The sequence below is a fragment of the Neovison vison genome, chromosome 12 (assembly GCF_020171115.1).
Source record: "Neovison vison isolate M4711 chromosome 12, ASM_NN_V1, whole genome shotgun sequence".
Lineage (NCBI taxonomy): Eukaryota > Metazoa > Chordata > Mammalia > Carnivora > Mustelidae > Neogale > Neogale vison.
The window spans coordinates 142,046,523-142,072,932 of NC_058102.1; the positions used below are offsets into that span (position 1 = coordinate 142,046,523).

The 26,410-nt window shown below is 49.1% G+C and overlaps 1 protein-coding gene across 3 annotated transcripts in view; it reads left to right on the plus strand.

The window, feature by feature from the left end:
* The window catches only part of SFMBT2 (Scm like with four mbt domains 2), a 201,165-nt gene that overhangs the window by 89,080 nt on the left and 85,675 nt on the right, over positions 1-26,410 (plus strand). For 2 of the 3 annotated variants that reach the window (XM_044227656.1, XM_044227658.1), the window contains one exon: positions 9,284-9,381. The exons of the other annotated variant lie outside the window; for it this stretch is intronic. In XM_044227656.1, the coding sequence (XP_044083591.1) occupies positions 9,284-9,381 (98 nt within the window). The remainder of the gene's footprint in view (positions 1-9,283; positions 9,382-26,410) is intronic. 3 annotated transcript variants of the gene reach the window in all.

Below are 26,410 nucleotides of genomic sequence, written 5' to 3' on the forward strand. Positions count from 1 at the left end.
GAATTTTGATAGTCTTGGAAGTAGGTTCCAAAATCTCCGTCTGCCCATACCTCCTCCAGTCATCCACCCTCTCACTCATCCATTCATTTGTCCATCCGTTTACTTCCCTCCATCTACCCATCCACCACCCATCTGCTTACCCACCTATCCAGCTACTCACCCAACCCTCCAACCTCCCAGCCTCCCACCCATTTGCCCCCTTTCCGTCCTTTATCCACCCACCTGTCCATCCACCCACCTATCCTTCATCCATCCATCCACCTACCCATCCATCCCTCCATCCGTCCTTCATCCATCCATCCATCCACCCATCCATCCATCCATCCACCCACCCATCCATCCATCCATCCACCCATCCATCCATCCATCCTTCATCCATCCACCCATCCATCCATCCATCATCCATCCACCCATCCATCCATCCATCCTTCATCCATCCACCCATCCACCACCCATCCATCCATCCATCTATCCACCCATCCATCCATCCATCATCCATCCACCCATCCATCCATCCATCCCTCATCCATCCATCCATCCACCCACCCATCCATCCATCCATCCATCCTTCATCCATCCATCCATCCATCCATCATCCATCCATCCATCCATCCATCCTTCATCCATCCATCCATCCACCCATCCATCCATCCATCCACCCACCCACCCATCCATCCATCCATCAACCCACCCATCCATCCATCCATCCATCATCCATCCATCCATCCTTTATCCATCCATCCACCCGCCCATCCATCCATCATCCATCCATCCATCCATCCACCCATCCATCCATCCACCCATCCATCCATCCATCCACCCACCCACCCATCCATCCATCCATCAACCCACCCACCCATCCATCCATCCATCCATCATCCATCCATCCATCCTTTATCCATCCATCCACCCGCCCATCCATCCATCATCCATCCATCCATCCATCATCCATCCATCCACCCATCCATCCATCATCCATCCACCCATCCATCCATCCATCCATCCACCCATCCATCCATCCATCATCCATTCATCCACCCACCCATCCATCTTTCATCCATCCATCCATCCATCCACCCACCTATCCATCCATCCATCCATCCTTCATCCATCCACCCATCCACCCACTCATCCATCCATCCATCCATCCACCCACCCACCCATCTATCTTTCATCCATCCATCCATCCACCCATCCATCCATCCGCCCACCCATCCATCCATCTATCCATCCATCCATCCACCCATCTTCTGTCTGACTAGCTATTCAGCCAGCCAACCAGCCAGTCATCCATCCGACTATCCAACCAAATGCATATCATTATATAATCTGTCCTGACCTGGAAACAGCAAACAGAAGATCATCATACTTTTTTTCTGGCCCATCTTGGATTTTAATTAGCTCCAAATGCCCTGTCAAATGACTTTCCACAGACTTCATTGGATAGAAGAATGCATCATGCTTCCTGACATACCCCACCGGGCCAAAATCTTGTTTACAAACTAACCATTCTTGAATGTTTACGATGTGCCAGGTGATTTTACATCTGTCGTGTTGTTTGTTTTGATTACAAAAAGAAGCTACAGGTGTGGTGTGAATATTTCCTTTTCCAGCTGAGAAAATTTGAGACTGACATTAAGCTACTTGTCCAGGGTCATCTAGCTTGGAGAGAGGGGAATATACTGTAGTTCAAATTCCTGGGCCCTTTGCTCATTTCTTCTCGTTCCTCCTGCTGTCCATACTGGCCTTACCAACCTTTTGATAGGTATCCTCAGGGGGGAAAAAATGTTGGGTCCTTATGGAATTAAAATGCCAAGGTATAGAAGTATTAATTTCTCCCAGAGATTGCTGGGATTTCACCAGGTATATCGGAAGTGAAGAGCCAAATGCTTTGTTAAAGTTGCCAGAGATTTTTTTCCCTCCCCTATTAGTTGCCAGTGCTTGTCTCGAGTACATGAAACCAAAGACTTAACAATGTTTTTTCCTTTCTGTCACTCAGCGGCTTTAATTGAAAAAAAAAAAATCTTGGTTCTGTATGTCATGTATTTTGCATTTGTTGAATTTGACAGACATATAGACACGTAACATGGTATTTTATCAGTAGTATTGTTGTCAACATTTTGAGAAGCAGCCAGAAAATCCATTTATATACCCTGAGTAATTTTGGACTATGATGACAAACAAAGGGCCTGTCAATGTTGAGAAAAGATCTAAGCTCACATTTGCCTTGGGATTCATAACCTAGCAGGAGAAATTTACTTTGTGTGGGAAGTTGGGTGTATAAATCTTAGCTTAGTATCTAATTGCTTTATAAATTTTAGGAGATCCCTATATTTGCCGGTGTGAACATTTATAGCAAAGTGATGTATTATTAGTGGCTTCTTAGGTTCTCTTCAGTGTTCTTTTGCTGTGAAGTCATGGGACTCATCCTCAAAAGCAAGAATGGAAAGTGTCACCATAGAAACTTGGGAAATATTTGCATAGAAGAGTGCTTTCTCTTTTGTAGATAATTTAATGTCTTTATAAGATAAAAATAAATTGTGTTTACTTGTCTTAGTAGTTTTCTGGGCATGAATTGTCCATTTCATGGGGGAATTCATGGGTGTCCTTAAAGAACTTGGAAGGTATTCATCATTAAGAAGTCGTTTTCCCAACATTGAAATTGTTGGCAAGAGGAATTTTGCACGGGAAGAGGAATGTAAAGGCAAAAGGGTATTCCCTATGTGGCCTTCAGTTCTTCAGATGAAGCAGTTGTAAGACAAAAACTGGATTCTCTTGCCTCATTTAGCAGAACAGCATACAGGGCCATGATTATGACCTGTGTGTTTTGTTATTTTTATGTAAAGTTTTTATTTAAATCCTGGTTAGTTGACATGCAGGGTTAGATAAGCCCACAGTGGAGTCAGCACTTCCGTACCATGGTGGGGGCTCCTCACGACAGCTGCTCTTCTCCATCCTCATCCCCTGTGCTCCCCCATCCCCTACTCACCTCTCCACTGGTGACCAGCAGTGTGTTCTCTAGAATGAAGACTTCGTTTCTTGGTCTGTTTCTCTCTCTTGTTTTCCTTTTATTTGTTCTGTTTTTAAAATTCCACAGGAGTGAAATCACAGTATTTGCCTTTCTCTGACTGACTTACTTCGCTTAGCATTATACTCTCTAGCTCCATTCATGTCATTGCAAATGGCGAGATTCATCCTTTGTGATGACTGCGTAATATTCCTACACATATACCGGTCCCACCCTCTTCTTTATTCATTCATCAGTCTGTGGACACTCAGGCTATTTCCATAATTGGGCTGTTATTGACAATAATATATAATAATTATTATATATCATTATAATATTTGTTACTTTGGGTTTGTGTAAATTAATTTCAAGACCCAGAGTCATTTAAAACTTATATGGTAGTGCTCCTTCCTCAACTGAAATATAGGTGGAATAAAATCTCATGCTTGCATAAAGATATTAGATGTTGTTCTTACTCCCGGGTGTTCAGTGGTGGGAGAGGGAGATTTGGGGGGGTGGGGGTGGACGGGACAGATGTTTCTGGTGCACTGTGAGAGGAAGTCGTGCGACTCCCTAGCCTGCCTGCCCGCTGGGCTGGGCGACCCCAGGGACCGCCACCATTACAGAAACAAACCATGGCTCTGCCTGCAGTTTACTTAATCTTCCTACTTTTTTAAAGGGCACAATCTTTCCCAACCATTCAGTACCAAGAGAGGCAGAAATGGGATATAGAAAGTAGCTCTTTTTTAGAACCTCAGAGAAAAGGGGCTGCTTTGATGCCATCCATCAGAGAGGCTTAAGGTCACTGCACCTTTTCATTTCTGGCCCAGACTGGAGAACATAGGTCAGGGCTTTTCATCCAGGGCTCCCAGGGTGGTGGTGGGGAGCGCAGGCAGGGGCTGGTGATGTAGGTCGACTCCAGCGTCCGCGACGAATGCTGAGCGAGCAGGCCGTGGTGAGATGCCAGGTGATCAGGGAAGGGGCCAGCAGCTGAGGTCCTTAGTGGTCCAGGCTTTACCAAGACAGGTACAGTGCAGTGAGTCAGCTCTCCAAACACCACCCAGTGCTCATCACGACAGCTGCTCTCCTCCATCCCCGTCACCTGTGTCCCCCTGCCCCACCCACCTCCCCACTGGTGACCTGCAGTGTGTTCTCTAGAGTGAAGACTCTTGTTTTTGTTCTTTGCTTTCGTTTGTTTGTTTGTTTGTTTTTTGCTTGAGGGAACTTTAATGAAGGCAAGAAAGACAGCGTGGTGCGAGAACCAGGCAGAATGTTTTATCCCAGCCATCTTGCCTTGTACCTGCAGGAGGAAGTCATCAGGTCAGACTTCTCACTGGCATGATTTCAGGCATCGTTCCAGCCCCTTTGTCTTACACTAGTGAGTCAGAAGTCTGAGGTCAAGTGCTGTGTGGTTCAAGGTCACCCCACCGAAGCAGAACCGCAACTAGAACGCTGGCGTCTGGTCTGAGCTCCCAGCCCGAGTCTTCTCCTCCGACGCTACCCTGACATTGCGATTGCACAGAGAAAGGGGGAAGAGGAAGGGCGATGTTTTCATAAATTAAATCAGCTTTAAAAGTCAGGCAGATGTGGAGGAGCCCCTTTCCTTCTGCATCAAACGGAAGGCAAACTGCACTCATGGCAGGATTTTCCTGCACACTGGCCTCCCCTGTGACCCACTGACATTGCCCCGAGTGCCCCGTCTTCAGGGTGCTGCTCTTCTAGATGTAGCATGGCCCACCCCCGGGCGCTGTTCCCACCAGGGAGGTTTTAGTGGCTCCTTGAACACTGAACATCTGGGTCTATGTCTCTGCAGTTTCCGCGGTGCCTGGCACAGAGTAGGTGCTCAGCAAATAGTCGTCAAATGGATCGACTGACTAAAAGGTTGGGGTATGTCTGCAGGGAGGGCAGGAACCAGCCAAGTCCACCTTCCAGGAGCCAAATAATGGATGGGGCTTTGGAAGCCAACCTGGAGGGGAGGTCCTGGAGTGAAGACACCCCCCAGCATGGCCGGGGCTGAGCTGTCTGCTTTGCCCCTGATGGAGGTAGGGGGAGCTTTTGAAGACAGCGTCCGATCAAGCAGAGTTGCCCTGCTGGTTGAGCACCCAGCAGAGCTCCGGGACCTACTCCGTGCATGGGAATGTGGCCTGTGCACGTTCTGATCATTTTTGTTCCTCTAGAAGAGTTCACCTGTGCCTCCAGCTAGAGGAAGCCGGCAGAGTAGGGAGAACAGGGACTTGGAGCCGAGGTCCAAGTTCGCTTTTCCTTGCACGTCTGTTCCTCGCTACAGAGCCCTGGGTAGTCCCTTTTCCTCCTCTGTGAAATGGGTATAACTCTGTGTTTGCTGTGCTGCTGAGGGTTCCAGTTTTCCGCAAGTGATGGGTGTTTTCTGGGTATTCAGTCTGTAAGCAGAGTTTCATGGTTATATTTGGTTTCCTAAGAAATTTAAGTAGATTGTTGAGGTCAGGAGTTTTTTTAGAGACCCCACCTGCTTTCATATTTCTGGGTGCTCGGAAAGCAAGGTAGAGTCTTACATGTTTTTGCAGAACCTAAGGACACGAAATCTTTTGAGGTCTTTCTCATCTCTAGATGCTTCTCCATATGTGTGTGTGTATGTATGTATGTGTGTGTGTATGTGTATATATGTATGTGTGTGTGTGTGTATATGTGTATATATATATGTGTGTGTGTGTGTATATGTATTTTTTTTTTTGCCTTCGCCATCTTTATGTCAACATTCCCTTTTTCTTTTTCTTTGCCTGTTTCTGTTTCTTTTTCTTTTAGATAGTACCTGGAGTCAGGAAGTTTGTGAACTATGTCTTAGTGAAGAAACAGTCCAGAAATGAATTGTGTATCAGTTAGCTCAGGTGGACGTAAAGAAATACCCATGACGGGGGGGTTCAGACGACACAGGTGATTTTGTCACAGTTCTGGAAGATGGGGGACTCAGATGAGGGTGTCACTAGGGTTGAGTTCTGGGGAGAGCCCGCCTCCTGCTTGGTGGACAGTGTCTTTTATGTGCACATGAGGAGAGAGAGACCGAGAGGTCTGGGGTCTCTTTATAAGGGCACTAATCCCAGGATGGGGACCCCACCCTTGTGATCCCATCTAGCACTGATTACCCTCCCCCCAAAGTCCCCATCTCCAGATAGTGTCCCTTTGGGCTTTAGAGCTTCAGCATATTACTTGTGGGGAGACATGAACATTTCCGTTCATAGCCTTCCCACCATCTGTTAACAACCATAGACCAGCCTTGGCTCACCGGGGAGAGGAGGGAGCGGTCGGTGTAGGGTGCATGAACAAAGGGGATCGCCCCTCCAGGCTTCATTTAGTCTGAGGCTGCGAGCTGGTGGTCTCAGGCCCCGCTCTTGCCTTTGCAAGAGCCCTCCAAATGCTCGCTCAGAGGGGGATCGCCCCACGCTCACCGAGGCTTCTAGTTAAAGACGGATCGGGGCTGATTTTAATTGCTTATTACTTGCCCACAAACAGAAATCAACATGATACACTCTATTAAATTACCTGCGACACAGTCATTTTAAGAAAATGGTTTATGTTCTTTTAATGGCGCTGTTTATTGTCCATAAACTCGCCGGTGTAACCAGGCGCCTCTCTGGCTAATGAAACGCACACATGGAATGCTGTTCTCCGCTTATTGGAAACGTTAGGTGTTTAGCTTTCGCAGGTGCCCGAGTGTCCTGAAAAACCTGCGTTTGATTTTCACCTTCTAGGAGAGGGGGGCCTTGCCGTGGGGTTGCATTCATTATCGGGGCTTTATGGCCCCAGAAAGAAGACAGAGGATCTTAAGATTGTAGGACAGAGATCCAAATCCTGTGCAACCTGGGCCTCTTGGTCTGTTCAGGCTGCTCCAGGGAATCGATAGCACAGACCTGGCGGCTTCTGACCAGCAGCATTTTTCCCTCATGCAGCTGTGGAGCCTGGAGATCTGAGCTGCGGGCTCCCACAGATCCGATGTCTGCTGAGGGCCCGGCTGGCTTCCTGGGCCGTACAGGGCCGCCTTCTTGCAGTGTCTTCACGTGGTGGGGGCGAGGGGACTCTCTGTGCCCTCCTTTGTAAGGGCAGTAATCCTATCATGGAGACTCCCCCCTCATGACCTCCCAAAGCCCCCCTCTCCTAAGCATCACTTTGGGGGTTAGGATTTCAACTTAATGACTTGGGGGGACAGCAGTGTTCATCTGTAGCCCCGAGCTTCTGGTTTGCTGGGAGGGAGATAGCAGCTGGAGGATGGGGGCTCGCCTTTCGGGCATGATAGAGAGGACCCCCAGGCCTGCCCTGCCAGGTGCTTGTAGACACAGGTGTCAGGAAGGGCAGCGGGTGTCCCTACGGGGCTCTGTATGTCACTGAGTCACCTGGCTCGGTTCTGGGAGTCCGGCTCCAGCTCTGGCCAGCTGGTCTTGCTTTCGCTCTGGTCTTGCGTAGTTTTCGTGAACCACCCTTCTCTTGGCCTCCTCTCTGTCTCAGGGGCTCCCCTGCCCCCAGACCGCGGGAATTCAGCACCAGCTCTGTGCACCTTCTCCTGCCTTGACCCACCTTTCCTGTCTTGTCCTTGGCCATGGTTGTCCTTTCTCGTGGCTTGCTTCCCCTTTTGCTACCACGCCAGGGCGGAACTCCCCGTTGAACAGCTTCCAGATTCCTGGGAAGGTGAATTTGCTCACACCTACCCGGGAACTCTAGGCTCTCAGGCGTTGTTTCTGTCCTGAGCCCAGGCTCTTGTGACCTGCTGCCCTCGGGGTGACAGGGCTTTGCCTCCTCGAGCCCTCCACTGAGATTCTGGTCCAGGGCCTCTGAGCTGACCCCCCTCCCAAATGCTCCTGGGACAATTTGTGAACAGGTCCCTTTCCCTCCTTTGTGGGACTCTGTGATCAGCGATTTCTCCCTCGGCACCCCTGCCCCGCTGTGGGTGTCAGAGGGACCATTCATCCATTTTCTGTACAGCTGTTCACCGGGGCCTCACTGGGTTCCCCCAAATATGTCAGAAACTACTAAGAGAAGTCACATGCTATTCTTGTTCTGATACAGAAATGCCAAATTGGAAAAGAAAAAAATTCCCCCGAGGTAGAAGAGTGCAAATAAAAGGCTGAAAAGCATCACAGACGACATCTGCAGTAGAGTCTCCCTTGTCATTAATAACCCTTTACAGGACTTTGCATAGCCGGCCACGGGCAGCAGGGGGCTGCGCCTTGATTACCTGACTCCTTCCGGCAGCATCTCTCTGTATCATAATTACGGGGGTCTGGAAAGACTCCCTAAACTGCTTGGAACATAGGAGCTTCAGGCTCAAGGTGAGTTCGGAAGCCGTGGGCATCAGAATATACGGCTGCGTGCTGAAAAGCAGACATGCAAGAAATTAAAAATATAGCCCCAGAGGTTTAATGTTGCCTTTTAACTGTGGTTAAATTCATATTCATGTCCTGACTGTCTGTCTGAAAGAGTCTGGGTTGATAAAGGGAAGGTATAAACATATCTCCTTCAAGTGAGTGCTTCTGCAAATCCTATTTTGATAAGGTCTTAAATCCGTTGAGATCAGATCATAAAATCCCCTGCAGTCTCAGCAGGCAATGGAAACAGGGCCCCACAATTTTTTTTTTCTTTCCGTTTTGCATTCAGCCAGAGTAACCTCCCTCCGTCAATCTCTCGGCCGGCCCCCTCTCCCTGCACCCCACCGCCTGGGTCGGGGGGGGGGGCGGGAAATATGGACAACATGTGGCGTGTTAGCAACATTTCAAGTGTAAATATTAAACCTGGTTGGTAAATTTTAATTTACCTTTTAATAATTTTCTGGCTTACACGGGCTATTTTTAGCCTACGAGCACTCAGAGATTTAGTGAGAAACAGGCCGTGATCACTGAAAATGCCAGACGAGCGTCGTTTCTAGCTTGAAGTTTATCCACTAATAAGTTCTTCATCAGGGGATATTGCTTCCCAGGTGATGCGTGGAGTTTGGGGCCGCGGACGACTGAAGATGGGGCTGATGTGGTTTATGCCAATAAGTTACTGACGGAAGCCCCCAGAATGCACGCACATGTTCCCGGAAGGGCCCCGTGAACTTTCTTCTTCATTTCTGATCGCAGAGTCTCAACTTGCTCTTTCCCATCAGAAAACCCTGTCCGCAGGTGGCCTTTCATGGGGCGGGGTGCGAATCCTCGAGGTCGCCGACGGTGCCGAGCGACTCTGAGAACTCAGAAGATAAAATTCAAGGGAGAACCATCCCTGCAGAACCTTGTGGTCCTTAAACGCTTATGTGGTTTGCTGTTGATACAGAAATCTATCCTTTGAAGATGGCATCTGAGTGGAAATGTGCTCTGGAAAAATCTCTCGCTGATGCCGCCCAGTTTCCTCTTCCGATGGAAGTATTTAAGGTAAGATGTCGGCTCCCGGCGACTGGTGCTCTTCTCCACACTCCCCCTTCTCCCGTGGAAAGTGTCTCGGAGCCCGTCGTTTCCCGCTGTGGGGACAGCCACCGGCGCACTCGCGCTGCCCATGTTTTCAAATGTTCTCTCTGTGCTTTTGCTCTGTTTTGTCATGTCCACGAGTTCCTCATATCACAGGATCCTGACGAATGCGTGGCTTCACCATTTTTCTGCACGTTGTATTATTATAGAATAATAACACCTCCTTTGCACTCCCTCGCCCCTTACGAAGGGAACAGGACACGTAGCAAGTCTATTTCGGGTACCAGTTTGGTAAAAATAATAGAAAATGATGCTCCTCTTGATGGTTCGGTTTCCTGGATGGCCCGAGAAGCTGGTGTGAGTATGTGATGGGCTGTAGGCCTGGGGAGGCGCCAACAGAAAGGGGGGGACACAGCTGAAACAGATCACTGGGTTCTTAATACTTGAAAATGATGCCGTGGGCAGGGATGATCCTTGCGGGCCAGAGGGAGTCCCGAAACATCCTCTGCCTCCCTGGACCCCGAGTCCTTAGGCCGTTCAATCGAGGTCACTGTCGGCTGGCGGAAAGTGGCTTTTCCTGAGGGGGCCTTTCCACCCCATATGTCCCCACGGGGACCGAAATGCCAATGGCGTGATGTGCCACAGGGAGCAAGAGTTTAGGGTCTGGGCACAGACATGGGCTTCCTGAATTTCAGTTACTCCGAAGGTCCCTCAGAATTGAAGCCCGTCACGGCAAATTGTGAACTTTCTCGAGCTGCACTGTCCTTGTTTGCAAGATTGGGCTTAAAAAGATGGTTTTTGCAACTGGGGATAAAATCATGTTCTGAAGTTACCGAGTAGGTGACTTTTACAGCATTTTGACCCTCCTGAATTTGAGGAACAGGCTAGATGGGACGGGCGGCTAGGGGTAGTGATCGCGGGCAATGCCACGAAGTCTGGGGCTTTTTTTTTTTTTTTTTTTTGGCTTACCAATCAAATACTTCTTTCCTCCTCTCTCCCTTCCTTCTTTCCTACCTTTCTTGCTTTCCCGATAACACCCTCCCCTGGAAAAGATAAAAATAAAAAAAGCCAGCTTTCAGTTTTCCATAACCTACTCAGTTCCGCGGTGTCTGTGTGTCCCTCCCCCCATCCGCCGGGGACCCCAACAGTTGGGGTCCACTCTCTCTGTGGTGGCCTTCGTAGCATTTTAAGTGTGTACACCAAGGCGCCCGGCTAGCTCAGTCGGTAGAGCATGAGACTCTTAAGTGTGTACACCAGATCATGTCCCTCACTCTCGAGAAAATAGATTTTCTTTGGAAAGATATCCTGTGAGGAGCTCAAAAAGTGACAGATGAAAGCGTAAGTTCATGCCTCTTGTCTAGACTCGGAAGTTGCCCCCAGAAGCGTGTCCCTCCCTGACGTGCTCTCCTGCCCCTGTGAGGGGACCCTGCACCCTCACTTTTGTGGGGATCAACTCCCTGTTTCTCTTTGTACTGTTCCGGCCGGTGTCTGTCCTCCTAAGTGTTGTGTATTTGCTTTTCACAACGTAAGAAGCAGGTATAAGCCTAGTTACTTCAGAAGAGGCCTTTTCCTGGCTGGCTCTGTCAGTGGAGCATCTGACTCTTGATCTCTGGGTTGTGGGTTCGAGCCCCACTCTGGGTGTAGAGATGACTTAGGGAAGAAAATCTTAAAAAAGAAAAAAAAGAAGAGGAAGAGGCCTTTTCCCACTCTTTGGAGGGGAAAATAGCTGTGCGATGTTTGGGTAATAAGCGGGCTTTGCTTTTCCTCAGTTGACTAGAGTCCGCCAAGTCATGAGCTGGTCTTAAGAGAATTAGGGTTTATCAGAGTTGACCTGTCTGTCGGAGCTGCAGCCTGAACTCTAGGTACTAGACAGCCTGAGAAATACAGGTAGGAACCAGTTGGTTCCTGCTATTTTCTGTTTTCATAGCTTCCTCTGTTCCAGGAGTAGGCACCATCTTCTGTGGAGTGTTCTCGGCTTCAGGCGGCTGGGCCTAGAGCAGGGACTGGGACCTTGTTTGGTATTTGATCAGAACGAGACAAATACTGGCCACAGTCTCCGTCGGCCTTGCCTTGGCGTTCTCCCCTCAGGTCATGAAGACGGTACAAGGCGGAAGCCATCTTCAAGATGGCAGCCTCCAAGATCCTTCTCATGTTGAGCGAGTGAGACTGTCTTTGTTCCCTCTTCATGCTTCACTGATGGTTTGGGTAGAGAATTCTAGGCACGCTGTCACTTTTCTCAATAATTTGGAGGTGTCACTCCACATTTTCCCCTCCCTTCTCCGGACTCTTGCATCTTCCTCCATTGTTCTGCGTGTTGGCAGTGGATGGCCGTGGTTGGACATCAGTTTTCTTCCACAGTACTGACCACTCCGGTGTCTGTAGCTCATGCCCTTAATTTGGGGATGTTTCTTTTTTAAAATCATGGCTTCCACCATCACTTTCTTGATCAGTGAGTATGTGTACGTGCTATTCCTAGACTGGCTTTTTACTTCTTTTTTTTTTTTTTTCAAACTCTCTTTCAGTTCTGCTTTTCATTTCCTTGTCTGTTGGCATCACTATGAGAAGTTTTCTGAACTTATTTGTGTGGTTGTGTTTTCGGTGTGTTTTTGCTGAATGCCTCCTCTTCTTACCACACGGACGCATGAGTTTATCTTGTTGGAATTACTGATTTTTGAAAGTTGTCTTTTTTTTTCTCCCCTGAATAACTTGTTCCCTCCATGTTGCTTTGGTTCCTGTTCTTATTGGAGGCTGAAAACCCTTACCCATGGCTGTTGAGTACTAGGTGGGGTTAGAAAGCTAAGGGCAGAGCTGGTCAGTGTAGACAACCTCGGAGAACCACTTCTTTGTTAAGGTGGTGTTTCTTCTTTAGCTGATTTAGCCAGACTGTCCATGTCTTCTTGCCTAACCGAAGCTTCAGGAGGGCAAGGACCGTGTCTTTCATGAGCAGTGTCGAATCCATTCAACCAGAGTTCATGGCAGCAGCCAGAAATCATGTCAGATTTTGTTTAGGTGTATTTAACTCATTGATGTAAAATATTTTGAGTTAATATAGTTGTGGGTTACTGGATATACAGAATTACTGTTCAGAACCGGGAATACTACGACAGAAAAGGTAGAGAGGCTACTAATCCCGATATGGTTTTAATTAATAATTTACTAGTTCATTAAACATTATTGAACAGCTACTCTTTGTAAAAGGCTGTTGACGAGGTCTCATCATTCATCTGCATTTTTCAAAATGTGACCTTCTTCCCTCACTTTTGGGTTTTCCTGTTAGAATTCTGACGTTCTTTGGGCAGGCTGCTGAGAGTTCTCCTGGCACTCAGTGTTTCGTTCATAATCAGTAGTTGCTCTAAGAGTGGATACTGACTATTTCCTGGTTTTCGCAGGACTGATGGAATGGGCGTGCCATAAATAAAAATGGGTCGAGTTGGAAAGTACATGTTCTTAAAGCTTGTGAGGGACTTTGATGAATGTTCTCTCTTATTTCAATTCAGTGGGAAAGAAATGAGCAGTTTCACTCTCTTAACCATAACCACGCGTTGGAGCGTTGGAGCGTTGGAGGGCGTGGACGTTTACACGCTGAATTTTGGAATCGTGAGAACAACCACCATCCTGAGGCTGTTGTAATTAATTACCACAAACTGTGTGGCTCAGAGCAATGGGAATTTACCAGGACATAGTTTTGGAGGCTAGAAGTGGAAATGGGGCTGTCGGTAGGGCCATGCTCCCTCCCAAGCCTCCAGGGCAGAGGTCTTCCCGGGAGTGTGTCCCGGTTCTGGTGGCGGCTCACTGTCCTTAGGATCTCTTGGGTTGTGGCAGCTTACTTCCAGTCTCTGCCTCCATGTGGCCTTCTCTCTGCTCTTTGCCTGTCCCAGTTTCCCTCTGCTTATGGGGACAGCCATCACTGGCTGTGGCCTGTGCTTGTGCTGATAGACCTCAGTTTAACTCCACTGCACCTGCAAAGGCCTTGTTTCTCAATAAGGTCCCATTCCCAGGTTCTGGGTGGATGCGAATGTTTAGGGGATGTTATGCAACTCAGTAGAACCGCATTCCTGAATGTCCAGTAATTTAAGAAATACTATAATAGTACCTTCTACTGAGTTATACTACTTACACAGGAGTAATTAAGCTCAAAGAAATTGCATGGGGGCATGGGATGAGGTTCAGATGGTCTTAAGAGTTACTTCATATTAATAAAAAAACAAGTTTTTTTTGGTCTCAAATTTTTGAAGGTTTTGAACAGCATTCTGCAGGGTACAAAAATAGAACTAAGGTGCCCCCCCCATTATCACTGTTTGATCATCACTGTTTCTCTACAGGCAGACTTATTTCTATTATTTTCATTATGGTAAAAGGTATATATGCTTGGATTCAGCTACGAACCCTTCTAGATGTGTGTTGTTGTGGAAAATTTCCACAGTGTTCAGCTGTTGTAAGACAGATATGCACGTTTAATGGCTGGAGGTGAGCGGTATTTCAAAGCAGTTTTTTTTTAAATTATTTTTACACAGTAGACAAAGTGGGTATTTTGGCAGAATGAATCTCATTAAGCTGTGGCGTTTGTCACTCTGGGGAAGTGTTCACACATGTGCTTTGGTATCTGTGTATCTGTGTCTAGAAACACAGTCCACTAGTGTTAACATGCAGGATTCCTCATCGCGCAGGAATATGGACAGTCATGATGTAAAAACAAACTAATCGTTAGTATTCCTGCTGTGATTTACCCTTGATTTGAGAGAACACTTGGAATGGCTTTTGGGTGCCATGGTTTAGTGGGAATTCTGATTTCCCTAATTTGGAAAATGCAGATGATTTTCAGAAGTGTCCATTCATTTGAAAGAAGACAACCTAGTGAAATGGGTACCAAACAAAGTGAAAGTGAAGAGAAAAATGCATTATTTTGAAAAACAAATAATGGAAAGAAATTTTTTGCTTGCAAGCCAGCCTCATTATTAAGGGACCTGATAGATTTGCTAAGACAATCCATATATTACTACTTGTTTATGCCTGAAGAAAAGTAAGATTACAGAGGTGACCATGGTGCATATCAGCATGGCTTCTTATGGCTTCCTTTTTCACTCATTAGGCAATCTTTGCCACCCGTCGTTGGCTTGTTGACAAGTCCCATCATCCAAGTGATGAGACTAGGAGAAAGCGTCCAGCAATTTCTGTTCTGTTTCAGTTTTCAGTTGCACAGACTATCTGATGACAGATTTGGGGGAATTCAGTTAAATCTTAAAAATGGGGCCTGGGGGGGTGCCTGGTGGCTCAGTTGGTTAAGCGGCTGCCTTCGGCTCAGCTCATGATTCCAGGGTCTGGGGATCAAGCCCCACATCAGGCTCCCTGCTTAGTGGAGAGTCTGTTTCTCTCTCTCCCTCTGCCTGCCTCTCTGCTTGCTTGTGCTCTCTCTCTGTGTGTCAAATAAAGGAATAAAATCCTTTTTTTAAGGATTTTATTTGTTTATTTGATAGAGATCACAAGTAGACAGAGAGACAGGCAGCGGAGGGTGGGAAGCAGGCTCCCCACTGAGCAGAGAGCCCGATGTGGGGCTCAGTCCCAGGACCCTGAGATCATGACCTGAGCTGAAGGCAGAGGCTTTAACCCACTGAGCCACCCAGGTGATCCAATAAATAAAATCTTCAAAAAAAAAAATGGAGTCTAGGGCGATGGGAAAAGGTGTGTAGCTCCAATTAATGTAACATTCCATGTGCCAGACATTCAGAAACCTTCTCTAGTCACAATTCCTTTTCATTCTCTGCAATTCTCATAAGCCATAGTCTACATTCCTAACCCCATTCATCTGCCAGTGCTAAGTTGTGAACATTTCAGTGATGACTCCCACATACATCAAAAGGATCTACAGGTAAGAAGCCAGAGTCCCCTGGGCGCCTGGGTGGCTCAGTAGGTTAAGCCGCTGCCTTCGGCTCAGGTCATGATCTCAGGGTCCTGGGATCAAGTCCCGCATCGGGCTCTCTGCTCAGCAGGGAGCCTGCTTCCCTCTCTCTCTCTCTGCCTGCTTCTCTGCCTACTTGTGATTTCTCTCTGTCAAATAAATAAATAAAATCTTAAAAAAAAAAAAAGCTTTAAAAAAAAAAAAAAAAAGAAGCCAGAGTCCCCAGTTTGCCAGTTAATTGAAATAAAGCACTTTTCCCTGAGGGAAATCTGATGTGTAGCTCAGGGAAAGAAAGCACGTACCCCATCGGACTTCATTCGTGACCACACCTTGTAATTGCAAGGAAAGAATGTTACTGGAAATGTCACTAAAACCCATTATCCATTTTTATCCCTTAAAGAAGTGAACTTGCTCAAATATCTTTTTTTTCCCATCCCATTCGGAAAAAAAAGTTTAAAATCTCAAGTGTGTTGAAAATTCCAAGTAAGCTGTCTAGAGATTGGCGGTAGAGTGGCCGTAAGTCTAAGCCGCAGAGACTCGAGCCCGGAACCATGGCATCGTCCCTGAAGCCTGGCTCTGCTCCGTGCCTGCGTCGGGTGCCCAGCTCAGCCCCAGGGTTAGTGAGCCCCAGGACTCCCAAAACTAAGAAGAGGTCACACTCATGGTTAGTCCATGACAGCAAAAGGCTGTAAAGCAAAATTAGCGGAAGGAAGAGCAGCCTGGCACGCACCCCGGAAACTGATGCGGAAGCCTCCAAGGGTCCTCTCCGGAGTGTCCAGGGGCAACTCTGTGACAGCATGTGCTACAGTTGTCTGCCAGGGGAGCTCACCAGAGGCCTGACCCGGGGTTTGATTGGGGGCTGGCCATGTAGGCACCCCCAGCCTAGCATGGGCCTGAGTCCTAGTCTCCCAGAAGGAAATTTAAATCCTACTGTTTGTGCAAACAATCTTGGCACAGCGGCCACTCTTGTAGGTGGGGGGAGCTTCGTATCCGTGTAAAGTGCTGTTTACAAGCCTCTTCCCAGAGGGCAGCCCAGGGCTGACCCTGCAGGCAGGCCGTCTGCAAGGACTGCGGTCTCTGGCCTGCTGTGCTGTTACTGCTCTGCCGCACACCTCTGTCCCATCTGTCGACAAAGCCTGGTGGCTCCAGGCTCACAGACCGCCCCGAGTTCAGTCATTCTCCTCTTGGTCCATCAGCCCAGCCGCCAGGACAAGCTGCCGTCCCTCTGTCCTGGACTGCTGCGTGAGTTTCAGAACTCCGTCCCTGACTGCTGGTCATTGCTTCTCATGGTCAGCGAGATTCTTTTCAGACAAAATTCAGGTCCTGTGACTCTTGCTCTTGTAACTCCCCGGGGGCATCTGCTCTGGCTTGGGTCCCGCACGGCCCTGTTCCCTGTGGGCTCTCCCAGCCCATCTGCTTGCTGCCCAAGGCCCTGCCGTGTGGCACCTCCGCTTCCGGCAGACGCCGCCCCTCCCACGCAGAGCTGCCCCCGCTCTGTCACCGGGAACATGACCAACGGCCTGCCCAGCCTCTTCCCTCACTGGGTTCAGGCCTCTGCTTACCGTAAGCAGCAGCGTCCCCCCCCACCAACCGGTCCTCCTCCATCACCGTGCTTCTCCTAACACCTGTCCCCACACATACGCTGTACTCATTTGCCTTTTCGGCTTTGGATCTGTTTCCCCCAGCTGGAGCGCAAGCTCCATCCTCCGGGCCATGAACGGTGCCTGGTACAGCGTAAGTGCTCAGTAAAAATTCTTGAATGGTTTTAGTGAAGAAGTCAGTACAGAGATTGACTCAGAAGAGTGGAGACTCCGAGGTCACAAGTGTTAGTCCTTGGGGCGGACCCGGTGAGAGTGTGATGCGGTGAGCCGTGGTGGGTGGGCTGAGGAGCTGGTGTTTCCGTGACCAGCTCAGATGACCCATGTCCGTCTGTGGCTGAGCGGAAACTGCCGAGAGCACCGAGGAGAATATTCGGGATGCGTTGGAGTCGAGGAGATAGCTCTGCGTCCGTGGGATCCCGTGGCTCGTGAGGTTGCCGTGCCCATGTGTGTGTCTTGCTGACGGGGATTGGATTCACTAGGTTGTGTGTGGGCTTGTTTTCTTGTCAGAGTGTCTGGCCCTCCCTACCTCACCTTACAAAATCTCTTTGTAAGGTGCTGGGTGTCCTGTATCGTTTGCTCATGAAACAGATCGGTGTAGATAACCGGGAGCTTGAGGAATGTCCTCCACTGTCTCGTTGGTCAGTAGCTGGCCTGGAGGGACTGTGCTCTGCCTTCTGGGTCTCTGTTGTTCCATGTAGGGCTTGTTCCCAGTGTCCCAACCACGTTCCTTAGATACACACCAAAACCGCATAGATGTGATGTGTTTGGGTGGGGACAGCCAAGAATTCTGGATTATTTCTTTTTTTAATCAGAAGCTGAGGAGAGATACGTTTTTCTTTTCCTTTTTTTTAAAGATTTTTATTTATTTGAGAGAGAGAGAGAGAGGAGAAGGTCAGAGGGAGAAGCAGACTCTCCATGGAACTGGGAGCCCGATGTGGGACTCGATCCCAGAACTCTGGGATCATGACCTGAGCCAAAGGCAGTCGCCCAACCAACTGAGCCACCCAGGCACCCAAGATGTGTTTTTCAATGGGATAGGGACGCCCAAAACTCCAGCCACAATCCGTCCCCTTATTGCCAGTTCCCGATCGGTATCTGTGGCTGCTGTGGAGGCCTGGGAAGCTGAGGTCGTGGTGGCTGCTGCTTTTCCTTCATCAGGACCCACAGCAGATGAGAAGAGAGTCCTTGGTCCAGTGCTTGGGAAAAACACCAGGTCTCCTGGTGTCTGTTGTCTTTGACAGAAGCCTCGGTTAAAAGGATCCCAGCCTCTGTGTACACACCTGATTTTCCTTAAAGGACGCCCTCGTAGGCGTTCATAAAGGGCTCTCGAAATGGCCACGTGACAAGCCGGGTGGCTTTGGTCCCATCTCAAGCGGTGCCTATCGCGATTTCTTTCTTGCGGCTCGCTCCCTCTGGCGGGTAGCGCTGAGCCAAGAAAGGTGCCACCCGCAGCCACGGTTAGTAGCCGTGTTTCCAGCATGAGCAAAGGGACCGAGAGAGGGGACATTCCAGGCACATACCGTCCTACCCGCGAAGAGCATCGGGCACACTCCTGCCGCCTTGAAGGCCCCCCGGCCTGTGATTTCTTCCGCTCCCTTCAGCTTTGAGTTATGTACCTGTCGGTGTGAATGTCGATTTAACCCGTCGGACGGAAGCTCTTCTGTGTTTGAGGTTCGGAGACCTAGGTGAGAGGCCGGAGAAGATTAAGATTAAGTGTGGCGAAGGGAGAAGTGCTCTTCTTTCTTCTTCGTCTGCTGCTGCCGAAGGGGTGGGAAGGCCTGGGAGCCGTTCGTTCCCTGATGGTGGATGGCGATGTGGTTTCTATGGTGACTGATTTCTTTTCCTCTCGTTCCGCGGCTAAATCCAGCAGCAACAACAAAAACCCCTCACAGCTAAGTTTGGCCTTTGGGGGGACACTTAGATTCTCACCGAAATGTGCTGCAGGCCCCCTGTGTGGGGCCAACTCTTCATTTCTTTGGCATGACGTTCCCTGTCCCGCGTGGCACGGTGTCTATACCGGACAGTTTCGCAACGAAAGGGTCTCATCAAGTTAAACTCAAATGCTCTTTTTCAGGAAGGGCTGTTTTTGACGGGGTGGGGGGTCATTTTGGCGTCGGAGGGGCGGCTCACCCCCTGGGGTCCTACCCGTCCTGGGCTCACCGCACACCTGGGGCGGAAGGCTCTGCCCGGCACGTGCAGCGCCCCTCCGAAGCCGTTCCTGTGGCGTTCAAGATTTTGGAGAGGTGTTTGAAGACGAGCCTGTGTGGGGTGCTGGGCGGCGGGGAAGGTCAGGCCTTCCTGATGTGGAGAGACGCGAGGGAAGGTGTGTTGGCGACGGTTCCTCATGTGCTCCGGGTTCATGGCCCGTGGTGGGTGAACTGCGTAACGGCCAGAGGACGATGGGGGCCGCCTCGTTTATGGTGAGCGCTGGAGACAGTCTTGGGAGAGCCACGCCGAAGAGGGCAACTTTGGTCCGATGATGAAGGTAACTGCAAACACCACAGAGCCTGCGTCTTCGGAGTTGGGGCTCACCACGGCGCGCTTGCGGGGGCCCAGATGCTACTGCCTGCGGTCGGCCCGGCAGCGCGCGCCCTTCGCTCTGCACAGCAAGAATTTAAGAAGAGAGTCAGCTTTCCCTTATCTGCTGCCTGAGCTCTCATTCCCAAATGGCTTCTGTTGGCCGCTGATTAGTCTCGCTCCCGCCAGTCACTGCGGTTTCGGGGAAGGCAGGATGACACGAGCGGGGACTCGGCGTGATTGGGGTTGGGGCGTGGGGCAGGGGCCCAGCGGAGCTGTCTGAGACAGAAACGTTACAGAGTGATTGTCACGTCATATTTTTATTTTGTTCAGATTTTCCGTGCCCCTCTCCGTTAATCAGAACAATGAAGAAGTGATTCTACTCGTTTCTTCTACAAGGGACTTGGTAATGGGGCACAATAAAATTGTATAGAGGCTGTTTTTTTCCACTAAAAACACACAGAGATCCTTTGTAGGTTAGGTTGGACCTTTTTTTTTTTTTTTTTTAATATTTTGAATTTGTTTACTGAGAGAGAAAGGGAGCACGCAAGTACAGGGAAGAGCAGAGTGAGCGAGAGAATCTCCAGCAGGCTCCATGCTCAGGGAAGAACCCGACACAGGGCTCGATCTCACAACCCTGAGGTCATGACCTGAACCAGAATCAAGAGTCGGATGCTCCACCACATGAGCCCCATACCCCACGGGCCCCGGTTAGATTGGACTTTTAATCTCCACCTGCCTTTCGTAAACAGGCACCTGCAAATTGCATTATCTCCAAAAGGGAGACCAGTGTAAGGAGGTGTCTAAATGCCTTCCTTCGGGGTCTATGATCTGATGGAAAAGGAGCACCAGCACACTTCTGGTTCAGTGCTGGGAACCCCTAGCTGTCCCTGAGCTCCGTCCTGCCTTGAGAAAGGCAGTCGGAGGGGGTTTGTGTGTATCGTGGGTGGTATGAACGTGCTTGGACGGCCATCCATCCTCAGTCACCCTCTCTTGATGGCATGAAATCAAGGGGAAGATGAAAATCGCCTCCAGTATTTTCTCAGCTCCACGTAGAACCAGGATAAACAAATCAGATAAACTTTTACATGAATCTGTAATGCTGCATTTAACATTTAGGAAGAGGAAAGGACTCTGTCTGTCAAATAAAAAAAAAAATTCTTAAAAAAAAAAAAAGAAGAAGAGGAAAGGGTAAGTTTAGAACAGTAGAGACTCGGCTTAAAGCTTGTGTACGTATCTGCCAAGATGCCCCATGTGGGGTTGCCGCTGAGATTCCTAGGTCCCAGCGGGACTGATTCTTGCCCCTGGCGTCTTGATTTTCCTAAAGGTCTGTACGTGCGTGCATACTTAACTCCAGTCTGCAAAGGAGTTCCGAATCCTTCGTCCTCTCGATTGCGATTTAGTACACGCGGGTCCATTCGCTGGACCTCAGTTGTTCCTGAGCTGCTGATGACCTTGCGTGGTGGGTGTCCTTGGGCTTCTGGGACCCTTGGGGAGTCATCAGGCTCAGAGAGGTCGATCCCCTGTCCTGCCCTGTGCCGGGAGCCCGTGGTGGACCCAGCATGCACACAGAGACCTATCAGCATCCCAGGGCCAAGCTCTTTTTCTTTAGAAGTGAACATGGGTGTTTAGAGGCCGAGCCCAGCGAATATTATTGCAATGAAGGATGAGAAAATAAATCTGAGGAGTGTGTGGGATTTGCCTATTGAAGGATCAGGTCAGCTGGGGTCTGCTGAGTGACCCTCGTTAAGTCACCTCTGACAGAGGCTCGGCTGGCTTTTTTTTTTTTTTTAAAGATTTTATTTATTTGAGAGAGTGAGAAAGTGAGAGAGAGAGAGGGAGAGAGCACACGCAGGTGGAGGGGAAGGGAGAGAGGGAGCAGCAGTCTCCCCGCTGAGCAGGGAGCGTAACGTGGGGTCTCGATCCCAGGACCTTGAGATCATGACCTGAGCTGAAGGCAGGTGCTTAACTGACGGAGCCTCTCAGGCGCCCCATGTTAGCTTTTAGGGCAGGATGCTCTTTCATTGTCACAGTTAACAAGTGTCCCCATTTCCTTCAAATGCCTGCACTCTGCACCTGGTATGGGCAGGTAGGAGGGACCCCATTTCCCTTGAGTGCAATTGGCTTGGGAAGAGACCTGTGACCAGTCTGGGTCACAATATTTGAGGAAGCCAGCTGCATTGTTTGTAGCACAGGTGACCTGGCTTTTCAGAGGAGGCGTGGGGGAGGGGCGGCTCTCTCTTCTTCCTCTGCACGTTATCCGACCTGGCTGAGGACCCTGGGACCCCGCAGCTGTCTTCAGGCCCCGAGAAGAGCTGACTGAGGGAGGAGGTCCCCAGAGCGTGGAGAAGGACGGAATGAATCCGGGCCGTGTATGGCATGGATGCTTGCCCCCTTGACCAGCAGCCTCGAGTGGAGCAACGTGTTGTGGGACATAACAGATTTCCTTACGGTGTAGGGTTTTCTGGCCTGGCCATGTTATGGTGGCCTCAGGGATCAGTACCTGCTAGGTGACTCGTCTGTTTGTGGGTTTGAAGTGAGAGTTTACTACTAAAAAATAACAGACCCCTTGCTGCCGTGGGGGGAGGCAAGGAGGTTAACGAGTCCCCGAGTCATTTGTCATCACTGTATTATACACAGAGTATCTGTGTGGGTGTGGTGTGTGTTTTCTCTTCCATCGCAGCATCTTCTCATGTCCTACGCTAGATGTTCAGCGTGGTGGCCTGGGGGAGGGTAAGTATCGACATTGGGTCTGCGGTGTAGACTGGCCCAGATACTCCGTCCGGATTTCCAGGGATGGTCTGCAGGGCTCCTCAAACCCCAAGAGATGCGGAGAGCTGCCGGGTTGGCTAAATGTTGGAGATAGAGGCGCAGGGGACCAAGGAGGCTCATGGACAGTGAAGAGGAAGGAGCCCACACATGTAGGGGTCCTCTCCAGGGGGGAGGATTTGTCCGTCAGGGGTGTGTGGAGCATCTGGAGGCGTTTCGGTGGCCACACCTGAAAGCCTGCGGCGGGTGCGGGTGCCTCCATGGCTGGAGGCCAGAGAGGCGGAGGACCGTCCCCTAGTGCTGAGGACAGCGCCCCCTGCAAACAATGATCGGCCCCAAAGGCCAGCAGTGCCCGGTGGAGAAGACTTAGCCCAGTGAATGAATACTTTCCTCCCCTGGGAACAGGTGGATGGTAGCAGTCAGGACAGCAAGGTTGTGAGGAAGGTGCTGGAGACTTTGAACCATTACTAGGCAGCCTGGCCGTTGGTGCGTGCAGTGGCGGGATCTTCCCCACCTGCGTCAGAACACCGTTCAGAGGAGCGGGCGCTCGTCCGTGTCTAGAAGGCTCGGAGCACAAACTCAGCCTGTTTTGTGGGACAGGTGTGCTCCTCACCCGCCCTTCTCTCTGTCTCCAAAGGGTGGTGTCCTCCCCATTGGGGACCGATTGGGGCCGTGGTCCTAATTTGCAGGACAAGCTTTGGGTTGCATCGGGGTTGGCAGCAGAAAGGGCACCCAACAGTGTGTCAGCCGCGTTCCATCCCTGGGGTGTGAAGCTTGGACTCCCCAAGCAGAGCGGCCAGCGCGTTCTTCCCCGGCCCAGGGTGCCGGGACTGCCCCGTCCCAGCCCCTCCCCCGAGTGTTGTCATAGAAACGGGAAGAGATGCCCCAGCTTTATCAGGGAGAGGATGAACTAAGTGCGGGAATGTAATCACCGTTTACCCACACACACGCAATCAGCCGTGGTTTTCCCCATAGTGCTGCTGCTGTGAGTAAACCTGAATTTCTTGCCACTTACAAATGCTTTTATGTGCTAAATGGTAATCAATGAAAGGCGTTCTCTGTGTTCTGCTTCATTTTTATTTTTATTTTTTTAAACCTGGTGTACCAGTTTTTGGACTTACTGTGAAATAAGTCTTTCTCTAGTTACCTGTTATAAATTTGTGGTTCAGGTTGAAATATATATGGTACTACATTTTCTCATTACGATTTTTTAACTTGATTTACTGCGTGACTCGTAGATAAAACCACTATTTACAGCTGTAAGTAAAGAATGGAAATGCTGATTAGTGTTCAGCGTACAGATTTTTTATTACATTTTCGTTATAAATATTTCATTGGCTAAATTTAATTCAGGGCCGTGGAATTAAAACGTAATAATGCTATTGATTTAATAAATGCTGGCATCTTCATGTCCGTTTTTAGATGAAACTAAGATAATGAGAGTAATTTTCTAGTGAACGTATGAGCACTAGATCTCGGGTAGAACAAAAAGAGGAACAATATGATAAATTACACCAGATTTTTTTTTTTTGAGCACATCTCATGCTGATAGGAGTAAAGGCGTTAAAGCATATAGTTCATTATATATCAATTTGAATGTAATACTAATTAAAACTTTGCTTTGACTTCTCTGAAGCCTATTCTTAGAAATTATGTAAATTAATTGAGACCTTTGAAACGATGCCTGTGCGATGTTTGAGTGCCCTGTGGACCAAAAAAGTGCCTTGCTGGAACTGAGTAAAATTACACCGTGCAGTATCTCTGTGGAGACAGTAAGAGATGGGGGTGCTCGGGGCGCCTGGGGCCTCAGTGAAGTGTCCGACGCTTGATCTCAGCTCAGGTCTCGATCTTGGGGTGGTGAGTGAGAGCCTCCATTGGGCTCCAAGCTGAGCATGAAGCCCACTTAAAAAAAAAAAAGAAAAAAAAAAGGTTTTGGTGCTGAAAAAAATGCGGGGAGGGGCAAATTGGCAAATTGCCTATCTGGTTTTTTGCCCATTTTATTTCAGATCAACATAAGCAAAAAGGAGAAGATGAAGAATTAAAGGCCGAGGCTCGTATGCCCCTCCCCCCCGCCCCGGAACATGTTCTGTAGCGTTTGATGGTGGAGCTTGGGTTAGGGGTCTGGTTTCCGCAGGGGGAGGAGGGATCACTGCTTTTCTCACACTGAAATCCTCACCAAGTGCATTTTAATTGTATTGTGTTCATTCGCTTGAGCCCATTCTCCGCGGGGTCCCATGCTAGTACCGTGCTGTCAGGCGAGGTGTGTTTCTCCAGTGAGGCAGGGTGGGAAGGAGAGGGCGTGACCTGCTGCTCCTCCAGCCCCGAAAGTAAATGCAGAGATGAGTCGGGCTCGAGGAGGAATGTGGCCCACGAGGGGCACCGAAAACGGTGGAGCGTTCCATCTTCCCCGTCCCCTCTTTCTGCTGTGTCCTGCTCGGTCTCTGCTTCGTCTCCTGTAGATTAATACTCAGGGCCGCTTGTCTGTTTTATCAAGGGCTTCGCTGCTCACCCTGAAGCTTTCTCACTCTGCCGGAGACGTTTGGCGTGCTGCTTCCTCCCGGATGACTAACAGGGAGACCGCTCTGTGCACTGGTGTTTCTTCAGTAGCTGGGTTTGATTCTTCCAGAAGCCGCTGGAACCTTTTCCAGGCATGGCAGTCCCTTCCAAGGCAGGGACCGCAGCAGGGGCTGATGTGGGCAGTGGTGGGTGACCGGGGTGGACCCCTGCACCGGGCAGGGGGGGTGCCCCGAGGTCGTCCGATCTCCTTGACCTCTGCCTCTCGAGTGAAGTAGAATAAGACATCAGCGGGGGCTGGGAAGCCGAACAGCCAGAAACACCGTGGTTCGTCCACACTTCCTTTTCTAGCCTGACAGTTGGTACTTCTCTCTCCTTGCTCGTTTTCTAAGTAAATTTCAAGCTTCTCTGCCTCAGGACTACACCCCCGGCTTGCTCCTCATTCCGTGTACATTAATGCGTGACCCGTGGCATTTAAAATACTCCTGATGGGTTGAGATGCGTGTGCCCTTTGCAGCTGGGAGCATGGACTGGCTGAACCACGTTTATCAGATTCACCTGTCTGGGTTAACGATGATAATGAGAGAAGATGGGTATCGATGAAGGACAGCCTGCTTACAAGGCACGGTCGTCATTTTGCCGCACACAGTTCTTAAATCTTCGTTGGCTTCAAGAACACGCGAAAGCATCGTAATCACTTGTTGATTTTTGATGAAGACCATATGTGGACATGCTGGGCGTAATTTTTAGTGTCACATTTCTCTGACGCTTTTTTTTTTCTAAACATGCCATTGGAAAAGTATTAGGAATTAACAGCAGAAATTTGGAGGTCAAGTAAATGATTAGTATTAATACCTGTTACTTTTTAACCTGGCAATATCTATCTATTGAATAAAATTTTAGGAGCCCATGAGCTATGAAAGTTTTATTTGTTTGTTTACTGATTAACGATGGATAAATAAAAGATCCTTTATGGCCTTTGCTTCCCAGTCTGGTCTGTAAGCCGAAGCTATGCATGGATGTGGTCAGACCACTTGGGTTTGAATCTGGCTTCTCTGGTGAGCTCTGTGTCCTTGCTTGGATAAGTTAACCTCTCTGTGTCTTAGTTTCCTTGCTGTAAGATGGACACTACCCCATAGTCTGCTGTGAGGGAAAGATGGTAATACAAGAAAGTTCTCACAGGTATTTGCAGTGTGCTATGTTTGACATCACACGCCAAACCAAGTTATTCTCAGTGCAGAGTGCCTGAGTGGTCATGGGCGAGGGCAGGAGCTCCTGGGTTCTGGAAAGAACAAAGCTGATGGAGAACAGAAGTTGATGTACACATAATCTCTTTTACATTGTCCTTCCACCGAAAATAAGGTTCCCTGAAGAGCAATCATTAAGGTAGGCTGGCAAGACAGTCCTCCAGTAAAATGAATGGCGTTTTACTTCTGATCAATATAAAACCACTTCAGGGCAAAAATAAAATGTGTAGCTACGGGTGTAGATAGGAAGGACATTGCCCTTCTTTGTTAAATGAAAGTTTTTCTGTAAGCAATTTAACTGGACTCCCGGACATTTAAATAAACAGTATTTCTTGAGTGGGACAGGCATGTTTGTGAACGCACTGAGGATTTAGTAATCCCTCCTGATTTCAGGAATAACATCATTCTTGATCCAATAATTGTGAGGTGTGAATGATGCCCTAGAGCTTTGC